Below are 13,538 nucleotides of genomic sequence, written 5' to 3' on the forward strand. Positions count from 1 at the left end.
CAACCAACCAACAGGGAAAGGAAAAAGAATGGACGTCTAACAAAAAACGGGCGGATGATGATCATGATGACGATAATACGTGGGGCAAGATATTATTATTACATACATATCATGTCACGATGATGACCATCACACATTAATTCTCCAGCCCAATAATCCAGCCTCAAGACTTGTGGGGCCGTGCAGTCCGGCACATTTTTTACCTCTCTCCTCCTAAATACGTAACTAAATGTATGTATGAATTGGGGGTGCCCCTCCAAATCAGAGCTCACACCCATCCCGCACAGCCCCCAAGATGACGGGTGCATTGGAATATGAATGGCAAAAAATTCGCCTCGGGTTGTCATGGGTTTTACTCGAATTTTGTGGTGGTGGTGGTCCAATTAGTTGGTAAAGTAAAACCCTATGCAAATGCAGTGTGTTACATATTATTTATTATTTATTACATACATGGAAATGATTCCTCTCCTCTTCACCAGCCAGAGTGCAGCATGTGATAAGTGATGATACGAAAAATGATACAGATTTTGCATGTCGCGAGAAGAGGAATGAATACGAATGTCAAGTTCAAGTGCATGTATGAATCTCCATCCATACAAAAATTTTTTCTGGTCGTGCAAAGCAAACTGACATGGAAATGTGGGGAGGAAAGCGTTTGCGTGTCTTTTAGTTACGGATATCTCGCCATCCATTTCGTTTCATTGTGTGTCATGAATATTGTTGGGTAAATTTTGGCTGATAAGATATAAAGTTGAGAGAAGTGGATGAATTAAATCCCACAGGATCAAAGCCAGATTAATAGCAGCTTCCTCTTTTATAAATTATTTATTATCGTGCATGATGACGATGGATAATGGAATTTCTGCTGCATAATAATGAATAAGTGATAAATAATGGACGATTCATACTGCAGTTTTTTTCTGCGAAGTTTGTTTGTTGCTATAATTATTTTGGATTTGAGTAGAATGGAAATTAGATGAGCGAAACCAAAACGAGGAAAATGTACGAAACCAATAAACCACAAATAGGCCGGGTTGTTGGGATGTGATAAAATTAAATACTTGACTATTTTTATGTATCAGTTGCACGTCGTATAGCATTTACTTACATTACATTTGCTTACATAAGTGCATGCGTTCACATTAATGTCATGTTCTTCGGAAAATTTAGGAAATTTACTGTGCAAAATTTACCCGGTTTTTACACCGTTTCTAAATTTGTGACGCTACCGTAAAGTTTGCATAACCACATTTGACGTGAGCACCACCACCACCAACGTGGTCTCATATCTACGAAATACCAACACTTTAAAATAGTTACATATGCATGCCATGCAAAATAGTTGGACGGCAAATAAATAAATAAATAAATCATAAATATGCATGCACAATTAAAATAATACTAACTCAATTAATCCGTCGTACTGGATAAGTAATAAATATGTACTAAATACTCAAACGTACAGAATTTGAGATAAGGTAGATACATAAAAGGCACACATATGTAAATTCCCTAACTTCACGTCCACCATATCAATTGTTTTATACCTTATCTGCATTTATGTACGTACGTATGTGTCAAGTATGTAGTTTTAATGGTCCATGTGAAGCATGTGAGTCAGTATTACATACGATGCATTCACAAAAAAGAATGGATTTTGACCCACGTCAAGGTCAGGCGGCGGTAATTACGGGGACGGAAAAAGAGGTCAAATTCGTCCTGCACAGCCCCCCATCCAACCACGGGCAGAAAGTCGATTGTTTAAATAAGTGCATTGCTGGTTCATTATATTTTGAGCTGACCTCGCACTTTTGCCTCATTATGTGTACACATATTACGTACTTATTTATTTATTATGTACGTACGTACACCATGACCTTCCCCAAGCCTTTGGTTAAACGGAGTGATTGGTTTGTTTGGAAAATGTATGTATCTCAATGCTCAATGCTTGTACGATGCGAGGCCTGACCTTGTTTACGGAGGGCTCACTTTATTACATTTTTGTTTGTTTCTTGCCAAAATAAAGACAAAAAATGTATATTTAGAAATGAGAGAGAGAGAGAGTGAGAGAGAAAAGAGAGCGATATGTTGACAAACATTTTATAATTGGTAATAGGCAGAAATAGTGGTGGTGGTGGTTATCGAGCTTATTTACTTATCTTCAATTTACAAAATTCCCGTTAAAACAACACTCAAGTTACATAGGATTTTGGGTTAAATAAGCCAATATGTCAACAAATTAACCCCATATATTTTTGACCTTTTGACAACAATGGAACCTCTATTTTTAGGAATATGACTCCTCTTCCCAGATTCTCCTCCAGCAGCGACAATTTTTTTACCTGTCACTCATTTTCACCCAAAATTAGCAGGCTCTTTTATCCCAAAAAAGTGATCTTATGTATTTGTTATGTTGTGACACTTTCCTCGTCATCTTCCCATTCTGTAGTTTAGCACAAAAGAGGAATCATAATGCGTAAGTCATTGATTGATTGATTGTTATTGAGCATGAGGGACGTCATCGTCGTGATGAATGGCTGGCCGAGATTCACCTTACAATCTCTGGATTGTAGGACGCCTGCCCAATTTTGAGACATTGGATCCTCCACAATGTGACCTCAATGGGAACAAAGGAGCCTCGATCTTCTTTCTCCAGTGGTGGAGAGTCCAGTCCAGCAGGTGAGGAGGAGGTGGTAATACTCACCTGTTCAAGAAGTGGTCGACCCTTGGGCAACCTCAAAGGATGTGCACTTCACAAAAGCTTACATTTTCCTGCACAATAGGACACAATGGAATGGAGGTTGTGCTCTCATCTCTTGAGAAAATCTTGGGTCAGGTGCGTAATGGATTTTGGAAATAGGAATAACAACAGATTGTGCCTTGAAGTCAAAAAATCTTAACTTTTGCTCCCCATTTCGCATGCATCAGAATGAAATGGATTTAGCAGTAAAATTCGACACGATAATATTTTATGGCGTATTTTTTTACAAAATTGTCCTGTCACAAATACGTATTTGTAATTTTCCGTCCCTACTTCTTCCACGCATTCCATTCTCTGGTTTGCACGTAGAGTTACATTTACTATTTATTTATCAAGGTAGGAAAAAAGCGGTCGTAAAAATATTATAAAAGTGATTCTTCTACACACTCTGGGGTCGTCTCCTGGCTGGAAGTTCAGCTTAGTTTTGGAAGCGTGAGAAATTGCCAACGTGAACCCAACCCTCTCAACAGGCAGACAGACACAATAATAATAATGTAACCATTTACGATGTATGTTTCTCCCCTGTTTAAATACGTTACATGATAAATATTAGTGGAAAAATCCGCTCCGAAGAATAATAATAGAGTGAAATGAAATGCGATGCGATGTGAGAAGCAAAAGCAAGGCAGGATAAGGGCCGTGCAGGAGGGATGTGACCTCAGAACGACCTCCACGTCTGTTCATACATATGTTTCCCTTGAAATGGGGAGGAAGGGGTTAAAATTCCCGAAAAATCCACCCTTTCCAATGCAACACCCCCACAATAATTGTTGCGAGGATTACTTAAAAATGGAATGGGAACGCGTACCATAATAAAATTACAACGAACAACAAGTCAATCCAAATCCAATCCACAAGCACGACGACGACGACGTGATGGATTCATGGAGGACGGAAACAAAGAGGAAACGTGCTTCTTTGCTGCAAATCCCACCCAATCTCTTCCATAAAATGCGCCTGGGTTCGTGTGGCCATGATCTCGGCACAATGCGGTCATCAAACCAACAAACTTGGTGCGCAGGGTGGCTAAATTTTGGAAATCTTGGCAATTCGTGTACAAACATCAAATTGTGGTGGACGAAAAATAAATATAAACTTTAGGTCAGGAACCGCACCCATTTTGTGTGCCTCAATTCTGTCCAAGTTGGTCCCGCACCCACAATATTTGCAAAGTTTCTCAATTTTGTAATGCTTGATGCTGGTCGTAGTAACGACGTGGCTGAAATACTTGCCAATATTTGTCACAGATTGCAGAAAATTTTGAAAAATGCTCATAATTTATTTGCTGCATTAAAAAAATCTGTGGTCATAAAAGCAATTATGACCTTGATATTGTTAAAATATTGTCATGCAAAATGAATTGCACGGTGCACATATCCTGAAAAAACACGAACCCAGAATTGTGTGACATTATGTTGCAAAGAATAAAAGCGGATTCGAATAAACTGAAGAGAAATGCCGTGTGAGTTGGACTGCCTACCAGCCATCCATGCCCAGACCATGCTTCTGGTGGCAACGTGTCAAGTAAAATACAACAACAACAACAACAACGCATTCCATCCAAGTCTTACTCACGACGAGTAAGCGTTGGGCTCGAATAAGGGAGAAACGTAACGCAACGCTCCATGAAAAACCAGTCCTCGAGAAGGTCGCGTCATCTGTGTGGGGCGTGTGGTGACAGGCACGGTGAAAGTCAGCAACTCCTTCAGAAACAGAATTTGTTTCATGTAAATCAGGAGAAAGCATGGTCTCAGTTGCAATTTGGGATTTATATCGTTGTCTCATCAATCTGCAGATCAGTTGAATATCTCAATTTACCTCCTGCTGCTCTCTGTTCTCGTGTTTTTGACGTATGTATGTATTTCGTCTCACATTTCTGGAAATATTCTCATCCTTGCTTTTATTGGGTTGTGTCACTATACAAATTTCAAATTTCTCTCCCATTTTCCCTGAGTTTTTGTGAATAAGCTTGTCGACCAAAGAAATATTAGCATGACTGTCATGGCTTATCTTCGTTGAGACTGCTGTACCGGCTTGTTCGGATGCATGCGACTGACATTTCGAGTTCTCAGGCGGATAGGCTAACAGGGCGATGATTTCTTAAAATTCTAATTCGACATTTCCAAGTAGTATGAAGCTAGACAAGGAAATTTTGATAAGATAAAAGTACACATACTAGTTTAAAAAAATGAGGCGATTAACTAAATCTAGTAAAAATCCGATTACGAAATAAGTCAAAACCAAAATCTGCAGCATTAAAAGAGTCAAAAAAATTTATTTATCCTTGAATCTAGTAATTTTTAACATTCATATGAGAATAATTGCTTATCTTGTTATACATAAGTTGATTAATCAGTTAATCAACAGACACAATTTGGAAACTGAGTCTTTCCCTGATGATCATTTTACAGGTAGAGGACGGGATTTTGATGGATGAAACTCCCTCATGTGTTTTCGAACATTGCCTTTGTACGTGTAGGATCGATGGCAGTGGGGACAGGGGTGTCTAATTTTGAGATGAACCCCGTTCAGATGGTGCACCATGTGATCCTTTGTGCCGAATTTCCTGGGGCACTTGGGACAGTCGATGGCCCCTAACTTCCGGTGAAGACTTTTCTTATGTCTGATCAGACTAGTTTTCAAAGTGAAAGTTTGGTCACATTCCTCGCAGGGTAAGGACCTCGCAGGTCTCGGGTTGCCGCTATGAATGCGCTTATGTTTTGTTAAGCTACTATTCTCCGCGAATTCATTCTCACACTGGTCGCAGCGATAGGGCTTCTCCTTCGTGTGGGTCAGCAGGTGGATATTACATGTGCCCTTACTTTCGAATCTTTTTTGACAAAAGTAGCACACGTGACTCCAGCCCTGCCTCGCCACGGTCTTCTCTTCTTCTTTGAGGTGGGTGTAACGGTGACGAGTAAAGTCATGTTTGGAGGCAAAAGTTTTTCGACAAGTGTGGCAGCGGTGGCGGTTGGGTTTCCAACTCTGGGCGAATATGTACAAAACGTTAGTGGTTAAAAATTAGGTAGGGAAAAGTCGCACTGTTCAGGCAAATGAAAACTTACCATCTCGCTACCAGAGGAGGAGGATCTTCGTGTAGTGGTCTGGTCGTTGGATTTAAAGACTGGTCTCCGATTCAACCTGGATTTTGAGTGGGTTGCAGATTGGTCTGGGTGTGACCTTTGGGGCGTAAGAACTGTCGGAGTTGGACTTTGTGGGGCGTCATGTTTTGAATTTCTCGACTTTTCCTTGTCGTGAACGCCATTACGTGTTTTTAGCAATGTTGCTGCTTCTGCTTTCCGTAATTCATGGCGTCGGGCTCTTCTCTGCTCGTACTTCGGAAATCCCCGTCGTCTCCTCTCGTCCAGAACATCGACAACGTTTTCCACCGCGACGACAAGTTTGTCCAAGCAGCGGACAACGCGACAAGAAGTCTGAAACCTCACTTCGGAAATCTGGACAAAATGATAACCAACTAAAATGAGTGAAACTAAAAAACATCGGAATAAAACAGTTTAATTTCACAGGTACCGATGTGTCCGATGTGTTTGGTGCGAAGAATTTTTTCTGCACTTTTACCCAGCGCCTAATTTCCATAAGCGAGTCAACCCTGATCTAGAAAAATGACAAAACAAATAAATACAAAAATTTGGCCAACGATTTCAATAATTTATGATGACCGCTTCAAGGACAAATGTTCTCACCATTTTGTCTTCCTCGACTATGTCCTCGTCCCTCTCGTCGCCACTGCTCAAACACACCTCCAAATCTTCCAGGGATTCCGTCCTCCTTTGATGAGAAGCAACTTCTGGGTCACTTCTTATAGCTGAGGTCGTGGTGGCGTCTGCCATGACCCGGTTGCCATTTCCAGGAAGAGGAAGTTCATGGTCAGCCTTTGACATCATGACCCTGCTCTCGGATTTCTCGGAATTAAAATTTGGAATTAACGAGGGGCAGAAATTTTCCGGAATGCGGGGAAAATTTGCGAGACGAGGACGAAAAGCTGGTGGGTTTTCTCCTGGCTTTGTGGAATCTGTCCAAAACTGTGTGTTCAAAGCAAAGCTGTGACTAGAACTGAATATAGAAAAATATGGGATATGAACTCAATTGGATTGAATAGAATATTTGGAATGTGTTAATCACGATAAGAAAATGGTGAGTGAGCTGTCATTCGTATTGAGGTCGTCTCATCATAATATGCAAACCGAGGATTCCTGAGAATCTCAGAATTCCTGGTGCACCTTGGCCTCCTAGAATTATTTGTTTGGATGAACATGCAATTTATTTAACCAATGTTTGTTAGAGTAGCTGGTCAAATTAATCGTCCGTTATGCTTATGCCATTTGGTTGAGGGTTTGGTAGATTAATTTTATTTGCATGTTTTTTGAAACCAAAATAATTCTACCATCAAATCGTCCTGGCTAAATAATCGACTGATAAGTTTACTCTGTGCGGCGGATATTTTTTTTGCATTATTTTGACTTTGCTAAAAGTACTCCTCTATGATGTTGGATTATTGACTTTTCTTACCCAAATACCATAACTTATGTATTAATGTATGTATGTATGTAACTGCTCAATTTGTGAATGCAAAACGGATACAAAATGTAAAAATATGCGAAATTATACTCATTACTGATCACATTTTAAATGTAAGCATTACTATGAAAATAAAACTAACAAAGTCGCCATACGATTAACAAAGGAATAATTTATTTCAAGTATGTTAGTCAAAAATCATGTCAATTCACAACGATACGATCAAATACAGCAAATAATTAAGGTCAAGTTCATTCAGAAATTAATCATAACAAGAAAAAAGTTCATCGTAAAATAATATATAAAAACATGAAATGCGATACATATTACAAAGTCAAAATATGTGAGTATTTATCACGGTCCGTCAAATAAATTGAATACATTGCAAATCTCAATCCCACGACAAACAGACGAACGAATTAAAAACAAGTAAGAAATTCATAGCTCTAAACATTAGAAATTTTCGGCTGATCCCCACGTTGAGCCCACTCCACAGAACAGCGATGGCCCCACAGCTTCACTTGTCTGGACAGAAATAACTTCCGAGCGTTGGACGCAGCGCTGTTCAAAAAAATGTTAATTAATTACCACTTATTAACTAATGCAAATGAGTCTCAAATATGTAAATATTTATAAATGTGTGACCTGTGAGTTGTATAATCAATCAGACAGCATCGTTGTTTATTCTGAGTAAAAATGGTCACACTTGTCACGCCGTTGGAAATTCGGAATATTTCGCTCCTGATTTCCTCGTCAGTCCTAAACTTTGGGAAGTCAGTGACCCACAAGGTGCTGTTATCCAGAGACATCACGACTTTAATTTTCCACCCTACACACAAATTCAGATAATGAACAGTTACTCGAAGTTACTTAAATATTAGTTATACAAAATTTGGAAATGTACTCCTATTGAAAAAATACCTTTCTTAACTTCCTTCCTATTCAACTCAAGAATTGCTTGGGAGGCATGTTCCTTCTCGAAAAAGCGAACGAAGCAGAAGCCTCGCGTACTCCCACTGAAGTTGACCATCATTCTGACCTGGTAAATCGGCCCAATCGTCTTGAACAGGTCGAAGATGTCAAATTCCGTCCAGTCTTGAGGAACGTTGGGAATAAATACCTCACTTCCTGTTATCACAGACAAATTAAGCACACTTTTTAAGAACATGCTACATATCGACATGAAATTGAAGAAAATACATAATAAATAATAGTTTTTCGTAGGACTCACCCTGTTCTGGTTTGCGACCACTTTCCACTGGGGGACCGTACAAGCGTTGCCCATTGTGCTGACACCACTCCATCTTCGGCTGCTCAAGAAATAAAGATCGTTAGCAAACTAACTTAGGATTAGTTAATGAGTTGCAGTTTAAAGATTTTCGTACACTATTCGCAGAATTATTGGAGTACGACGTGCAGAAGGGAAGAAACTGGACGAAATTTTGCGAGGTGTGTTCGTGACGACGGCAAGAAACAGAGTGAAATGAGCCTGCCTTGCTTCTTGAGGATTTGGAGATGAGGGAAGCGAGTCGCTTATCAGCAGCGTGGCGTCTCTGCATTCCAGCGGATACGTGAGAAGGAGCAGGTGACGCTTTCCGATAAGAAGGCAAAATCCGCATTTGGAATTATTTTGGCTCAATTTCATTATCTTGATGCATTCAACAATATGTTTTACTTATTAAATTACATTTTTAACTATTACATTAAGTTTTTAATTATTGATGTTACATGAGAAGGAGCGGATGCCTCTTTTGGTATTGAAGGTGTATTTAATTCCTATATCATCGTATCGAAAACAGTCATTGAATGTCTTAGAATCCAAGCATATTTTTGTCATTCCAATGTCACCATTTCTAATTTTCTACTTGCTTTGGGTTTATACATATAATAAAACAGAAAATTTAGTAAACAATGTATTGGAAATTTTCTACGAACTTCCACCAAATATACTTCCAAGATATTTATGATGCATAACATATAAACGAACATTACTCTGATTTCGATGTGCAATACGGACGTATTTCCTTTTTAATAAGTAATTAAATCCATACCACCACTTTTGCCCTATTATTACCCCCCGATGCGTATCAATGCAATGTTAATAATTAAAATTGCATAACGATTCGCTTCATCTCATCTCATCCATCCTCGCCCAATCTCATCTCATCCTTAGCCAAGAAGATGAGAGATACCGACCGTACCTGTGATTTTATATTATTTAATCATCTCGCCGTATTTAAGACTGACTGACTGACTTGTGATGTGATTAGCCATACCAAATATGTGTGTGGTGTGTGTGTGTGTGCAGGTAAATAAAAAATGGCAATGAACGCGAGCCACCAAAAAGTAAAGTAAAAGCAAAAGGTGAGCAAGCCATAAATGGAATGCAGAGCTGTTGTATTAAACCAACATTGTAGTCTTGTCCTGGTTGGTGGAAGATATCGCAGTGTCGATCTCTCATGTCGTGGTCGTCGTGTAACCAAAGTCTTCACGACGAAATTCTTCGCCTTCCATCTACATCTGTCTTCTCCATCTAAATAAATAATACACACATTTGCATACGAAAGGAGACTCGGATTTATTTATTTTTACATTTCTAACTCATCCTGGTTTGAAAAAAAAGTGTTAAATTGTTAAATCCCAGTTTTGAATAATTGTGGAGATACTTTTTGCATATGTACTTTTGTAAATCGTGTCAGTGCGGAGAGTTACAAAATCCTGGGAGTCGATAATTATGTAATCGTAGAAGAAGTCATTGGATAAGATAAAGTACAATCGTCTAGTTTGTCATGGGGGCTGTGCTGCTCGATTTTGTACGAAACAGTGTGTGGCACGCGTTCACCACGCTGTCCGACTCTGGGACTGCATTTTCGCCCAAGTCGAAACTCAAGGTGGGCAAGAAATTATCACGAAATGAATAAAATTGAATGTAACGGTGGAGGAATTGATTTTGCAGGTCCTTGTCTCTCACATTGGTACAGTTTTCGAATGCGGAAACTTGGCGTCCCTCGCCCTGGAAGATTTTGGGAGCGACACGTCCCTAAATTTCAAACAGTTTGAGAGCTACTTATCTCGGGAAGTGTTTTCCTCGCTGAGTGACTCGCTGGGCAGGAGGGACTTGTCCCTTTTGGAGAAACAAATCGACCAAATTTGCTGGAATTTGAGTAAATCTAAACTGATTTTGGATTCGGTGAAAAGAAATCCGAGATTGGGGAGTGAGTCAACTTTCAAACTGTTTCGTCTCTTCTGCCTCCTCGGGGACCTTATCACGGATGCTGACACGAATAATGCTCAGGTGGGAGGACCGATGATAAGTGGGAGGGGGGTGATAAAACATGCATGGAAGTATGTACTAAATAGGTCTCTTTTGTACTTTAGGTTGTATTGTGTTCGGAAGAAGCGGAACTCGTATTTAAGAAATTATTGTCAACCTTATCGGGAAGAGAGTGTAATTTAATGCTGGATGAGAATTTTGAGGTGAGATTACGATCGTATTGTGTAAACTGTGTAAAGTCTGTGAGGTTTGTTGATTGGTACACAACCAAGAACAAAATGATGAGAGACGTGGATTGACCGGCGTCCCTTGTTACAATACCTTTTGAAATTTATGTAAATTTTGTAAAGTAACTTTACACAGTTTACACAAACGTTGTTTTTCGAATGTCCTCTAAAAATTGTAAAAATAACTTTGTACAGTTTACGCTTTGTTGTAATTTATTCCATGAAGAATCAATAATTCTAAAAAAATGCGTAATTGTATGCATTTTGTTTCAGTGCTTATTTTCCAACGCCCTATTCGACTTCCAGAACTTGTTATCTGTCATTGAACTGAAATTTTTGAAACATTTTGAACCGGAAAACGTCGTCGAAGTCATCAACGAATTGTATGACGAGTTTGTCGACGATACAGTAAAAACGGTAGGAATTTGTTTTCGACTCATGTAAAATAATAAAAATAATATTTTACATTTCTGCCGAAGGGAACGCTAATGTTGAAACGTTACTCAACCTTTGGGAAGTACAAGGAGAAGATGTTTGTACTAAAATCGTCCGGAATCGGGTATTACAACATGGATCCGGGGAAAATGAAATTTATCGAATTTGACTCTCAGACGAGGATCGACGAAGACGTGGGTAGCGAGCAGGCCAGCAAATTCAGAAAGTTTCGAATCGTCACGTTGGAAAGGGTACTGAATTTGGCGACGCTGGACAAAAGGTGGGCATTTTTTTTTCAAGGAAATCGGTTATGTAGACTAGTCAGAAATCTAGGCTTACTAACTAATTTAAGTGCCAAAATTTGCCATAATCATGTCACGATGTTATGTCGCATTGCAGCAGAATTAGCGATTCCATGTAATAATCATTTTGCGAAATAAGAACCTGCGTCTTACTTAATTCTTAGTGGGTACACAAATAAATAAGTAAATTTGCGCACCAGAGCTCATTTGGTTTCAAGGCAAAAATACTTGCAAACTAAGCACGCCGTTTGTGAGATTTGATTTTACCAAGTTTGGTGAGAAACATTTTACGTCTGGTTTATGACAGGGAAATAGAGACGAGTGGGGAATTTGACACTTGAGTGAGTGCAGTTTCTTCCACTGCTGGAAGACTTCAGTCTTCTTCTTATTACTGGGCACCACAAGCATCCTGCATACCTACATGCGTATGTCCATAATTCAGTAAAATTCCACAGAATCAGTACAATTTGTGTCTAATTGCAAATGTAGGAATACTAAATGAGGCAAATTTGTCATCTTAACTTTAAGTGCATGATAAATAATTAGTTTGTATATTTTATTACCTAAATAGTATTTACCTTCTCTTCCATAAATTATGAATCTGAGTTAATATCAGTAATTTTGAACATATGAATGTTTCTAAATAGATATCGCTCCCAATGGATCGCCTCACTTCGCTTGGCCCTGTCGCGACTCAACTGTCAAGAGTCGCACGGTCGCTACTTGAAGGACAAACGGCGTCTCGAGTGGCATCGCGTCCGAATAAAGAGAGAAATCGAAACGGAAAGAAGTCGGGAAATGTTTGAAGCGGAAAAAATGGTGAGTTGCATAATCTCATTAATTTTGTAACTTCCTAATTTGGACTTTCTCATTTCGCATGAAGCAATTTCCTACCGTTCCTTGCAAACCTCGTACAACATTATAAATCGCAGTTAATTTACCAGTTTCGCACCCAAGAATTTTACAAATTCTTCAAATTATTACAAAGTTGGACAATAATTCGGAGAATTTGTAAAATTTGCAAACTTGCAAATGATCCTAAACATTTAATGGAACTTTATTTTCTTCTCGAAAAATTCCTATTTTCACTGATCACACTTGTTCAAGGCACGCCTCGCCGCGGAAGACCAAGCCAAAGAGCTCGCCCAGCAAAAAGCGTATGAAGAAGAGCAGCGCAAAATGCTGGAAAATATGCGTCTTCAGCTCGAGAAGTTGCTTCGCGAGGAAATCCAGGCCAAACAGGATGAAGAACTGGTTCGAAACTTGCAAGCCAAAATCCTCAACGAAGAATGGGAGAAGAGGGACGAGTTGGAAAAATTGGAACGAGAACAACGCAAACTGCTCGACGTGGAGAGACACAAATCCAAAACGTATCTCCAGAAACAGATCGAGCTGGAATTTCAATTAGATGGTATTCATTATAAATTTCATGGGTTCGATGTCTTTTATTTTCTGGGCAAAAAGACAATTTTTTATGTGAAAATCCCGAGAAAACTTGAATCTACCCAAAATTTTGAGATAAATTACTAAATTTTTACGTTTTCATTTCAGAAGCGCACAGGAAGTTGAAAGGTTTGGAGAAAGCTCGTGCCGAAATGGATTATGAGCTGATAAGTTCCAGACTAAAAAACGTGGAGCGAAACCGTGAGATTTTGGAAACGAGGGTCAAACTCTTTTCAGCACCGATTGTCGAGGATGAGAAAATTCGCCGGGCGCGTCGCTCAGTGTCGATGCGCGAGAGTCGACCCCCACCCACGCACAGCAGTGGTGGCAGCAGTGGCAGCAGTAGGAACAACCATCGACGACTCGGGGTGGACGACTTGATCACGACAAATTTGTCCAAAATTAACTACTTCGATCCCTCCTAGATTAAATTGTTTTACTAAATTTTTCTTAATTTTGTGTTGTACTGACTTCCGTAATTAATTGATAATAAATAATTGATTCATTAAATTTTTTACTAATTTCGAATGAGTATTGATTGAAATGTCCACCACCTT

At 39.3% G+C, this 13,538-nt stretch overlaps 3 protein-coding genes across 3 annotated transcripts; 1 reads left to right on the plus strand and 2 right to left on the minus strand.

The window, feature by feature from the left end:
• Positions 1 to 5,016: 5,016 nt before the first annotated feature.
• On the minus strand, positions 5,017 to 6,841 carry LOC110845620 (zinc finger protein 774). The gene is made up of 4 exons (XM_022092078.2): positions 6,466 to 6,841; positions 6,293 to 6,376; positions 5,827 to 6,216; positions 5,017 to 5,746 (listed from the first exon to the last, which is right to left on the minus strand). Exons 1-4 carry the CDS (start codon positions 6,664 to 6,666, stop codon positions 5,162 to 5,164), a joined length of 1,260 nt encoding a protein of 419 aa, XP_021947770.2. The 5' UTR covers positions 6,667 to 6,841; the 3' UTR covers positions 5,017 to 5,161.
• A 611-nt stretch (positions 6,842 to 7,452) lies between these two features.
• On the minus strand, positions 7,453 to 8,942 carry LOC110842239 (RNA-binding protein 47). The gene is made up of 5 exons (XM_022087954.2): positions 8,686 to 8,942; positions 8,532 to 8,610; positions 8,222 to 8,428; positions 7,946 to 8,129; positions 7,453 to 7,861 (listed from the first exon to the last, which is right to left on the minus strand). The coding sequence occupies exons 1-5, from the start codon at positions 8,917 to 8,919 to the stop codon at positions 7,747 to 7,749; spliced, it is 819 nt and encodes a 272-aa protein (XP_021943646.2). The 5' UTR covers positions 8,920 to 8,942; the 3' UTR covers positions 7,453 to 7,746.
• Positions 8,943 to 9,714: 772 nt separating this feature from the next.
• On the plus strand, positions 9,715 to 13,491 carry LOC110845631 (switch-associated protein 70). Its single transcript, XM_022092089.2, has 8 exons — positions 9,715 to 10,191; positions 10,257 to 10,595; positions 10,679 to 10,777; positions 11,075 to 11,218; positions 11,281 to 11,516; positions 12,186 to 12,357; positions 12,646 to 12,949; positions 13,090 to 13,491. The coding sequence occupies exons 1-8, from the start codon at positions 10,090 to 10,092 to the stop codon at positions 13,404 to 13,406; spliced, it is 1,713 nt and encodes a 570-aa protein (XP_021947781.1). The 5' UTR covers positions 9,715 to 10,089; the 3' UTR covers positions 13,407 to 13,491.
• Positions 13,492 to 13,538: the final 47 nt, after the last annotated feature.

The sequence above is a fragment of the Folsomia candida genome, unplaced genomic scaffold (genome assembly GCF_002217175.1).
Source record: "Folsomia candida strain VU population unplaced genomic scaffold, ASM221717v1 Fcan01_Sc001, whole genome shotgun sequence".
Taxonomy (NCBI): domain Eukaryota; kingdom Metazoa; phylum Arthropoda; class Collembola; order Entomobryomorpha; family Isotomidae; genus Folsomia; species Folsomia candida.

Bases quoted from the DNA above. Each gene is read 5' to 3' on its own strand.
- LOC110842239 (XM_022087954.2), bottom strand. From the start codon at position 8,919: ATGCGGATTTTGCCTTCTTATCGGAAAGCGTCACCTGCTCCTTCTCAC. The intron at 8,611-8,685 runs GTACGAAAATCT...TTTCTTGAGCAG, and splicing joins CCAATAATTCTGCGAATAGT to CCGAAGATGGAGTGGTGTCA. The intron at 8,429-8,531 runs GTGAGTCCTACG...CTGTGATAACAG, and splicing joins TGGTCGCAAACCAGAACAGG to GAAGTGAGGTATTTATTCCC.
- LOC110845631 (XM_022092089.2), top strand. From the start codon at position 10,090: ATGGGGGCTGTGCTGCTCGATTTTGTACGAAACAGTGTGTGGCACGCG. The intron at 11,219-11,280 runs GTAGGAATTTGT...TTTCTGCCGAAG, and splicing joins TCGACGATACAGTAAAAACG to GGAACGCTAATGTTGAAACG. The intron at 12,950-13,089 runs GTATTCATTATA...TTTTCATTTCAG, and splicing joins GCTGGAATTTCAATTAGATG to AAGCGCACAGGAAGTTGAAA.
- LOC110845620 (XM_022092078.2), bottom strand. From the start codon at position 6,666: ATGATGTCAAAGGCTGACCATGAACTTCCTCTTCCTGGAAATGGCAAC. The intron at 6,377-6,465 runs GTGAGAACATTT...TCATTTTTCTAG, and splicing joins TAGTCGAGGAAGACAAAATG to ATCAGGGTTGACTCGCTTAT. The intron at 5,747-5,826 runs GTAAGTTTTCAT...ATATTCGCCCAG, and splicing joins CCTCCTCTGGTAGCGAGATG to AGTTGGAAACCCAACCGCCA.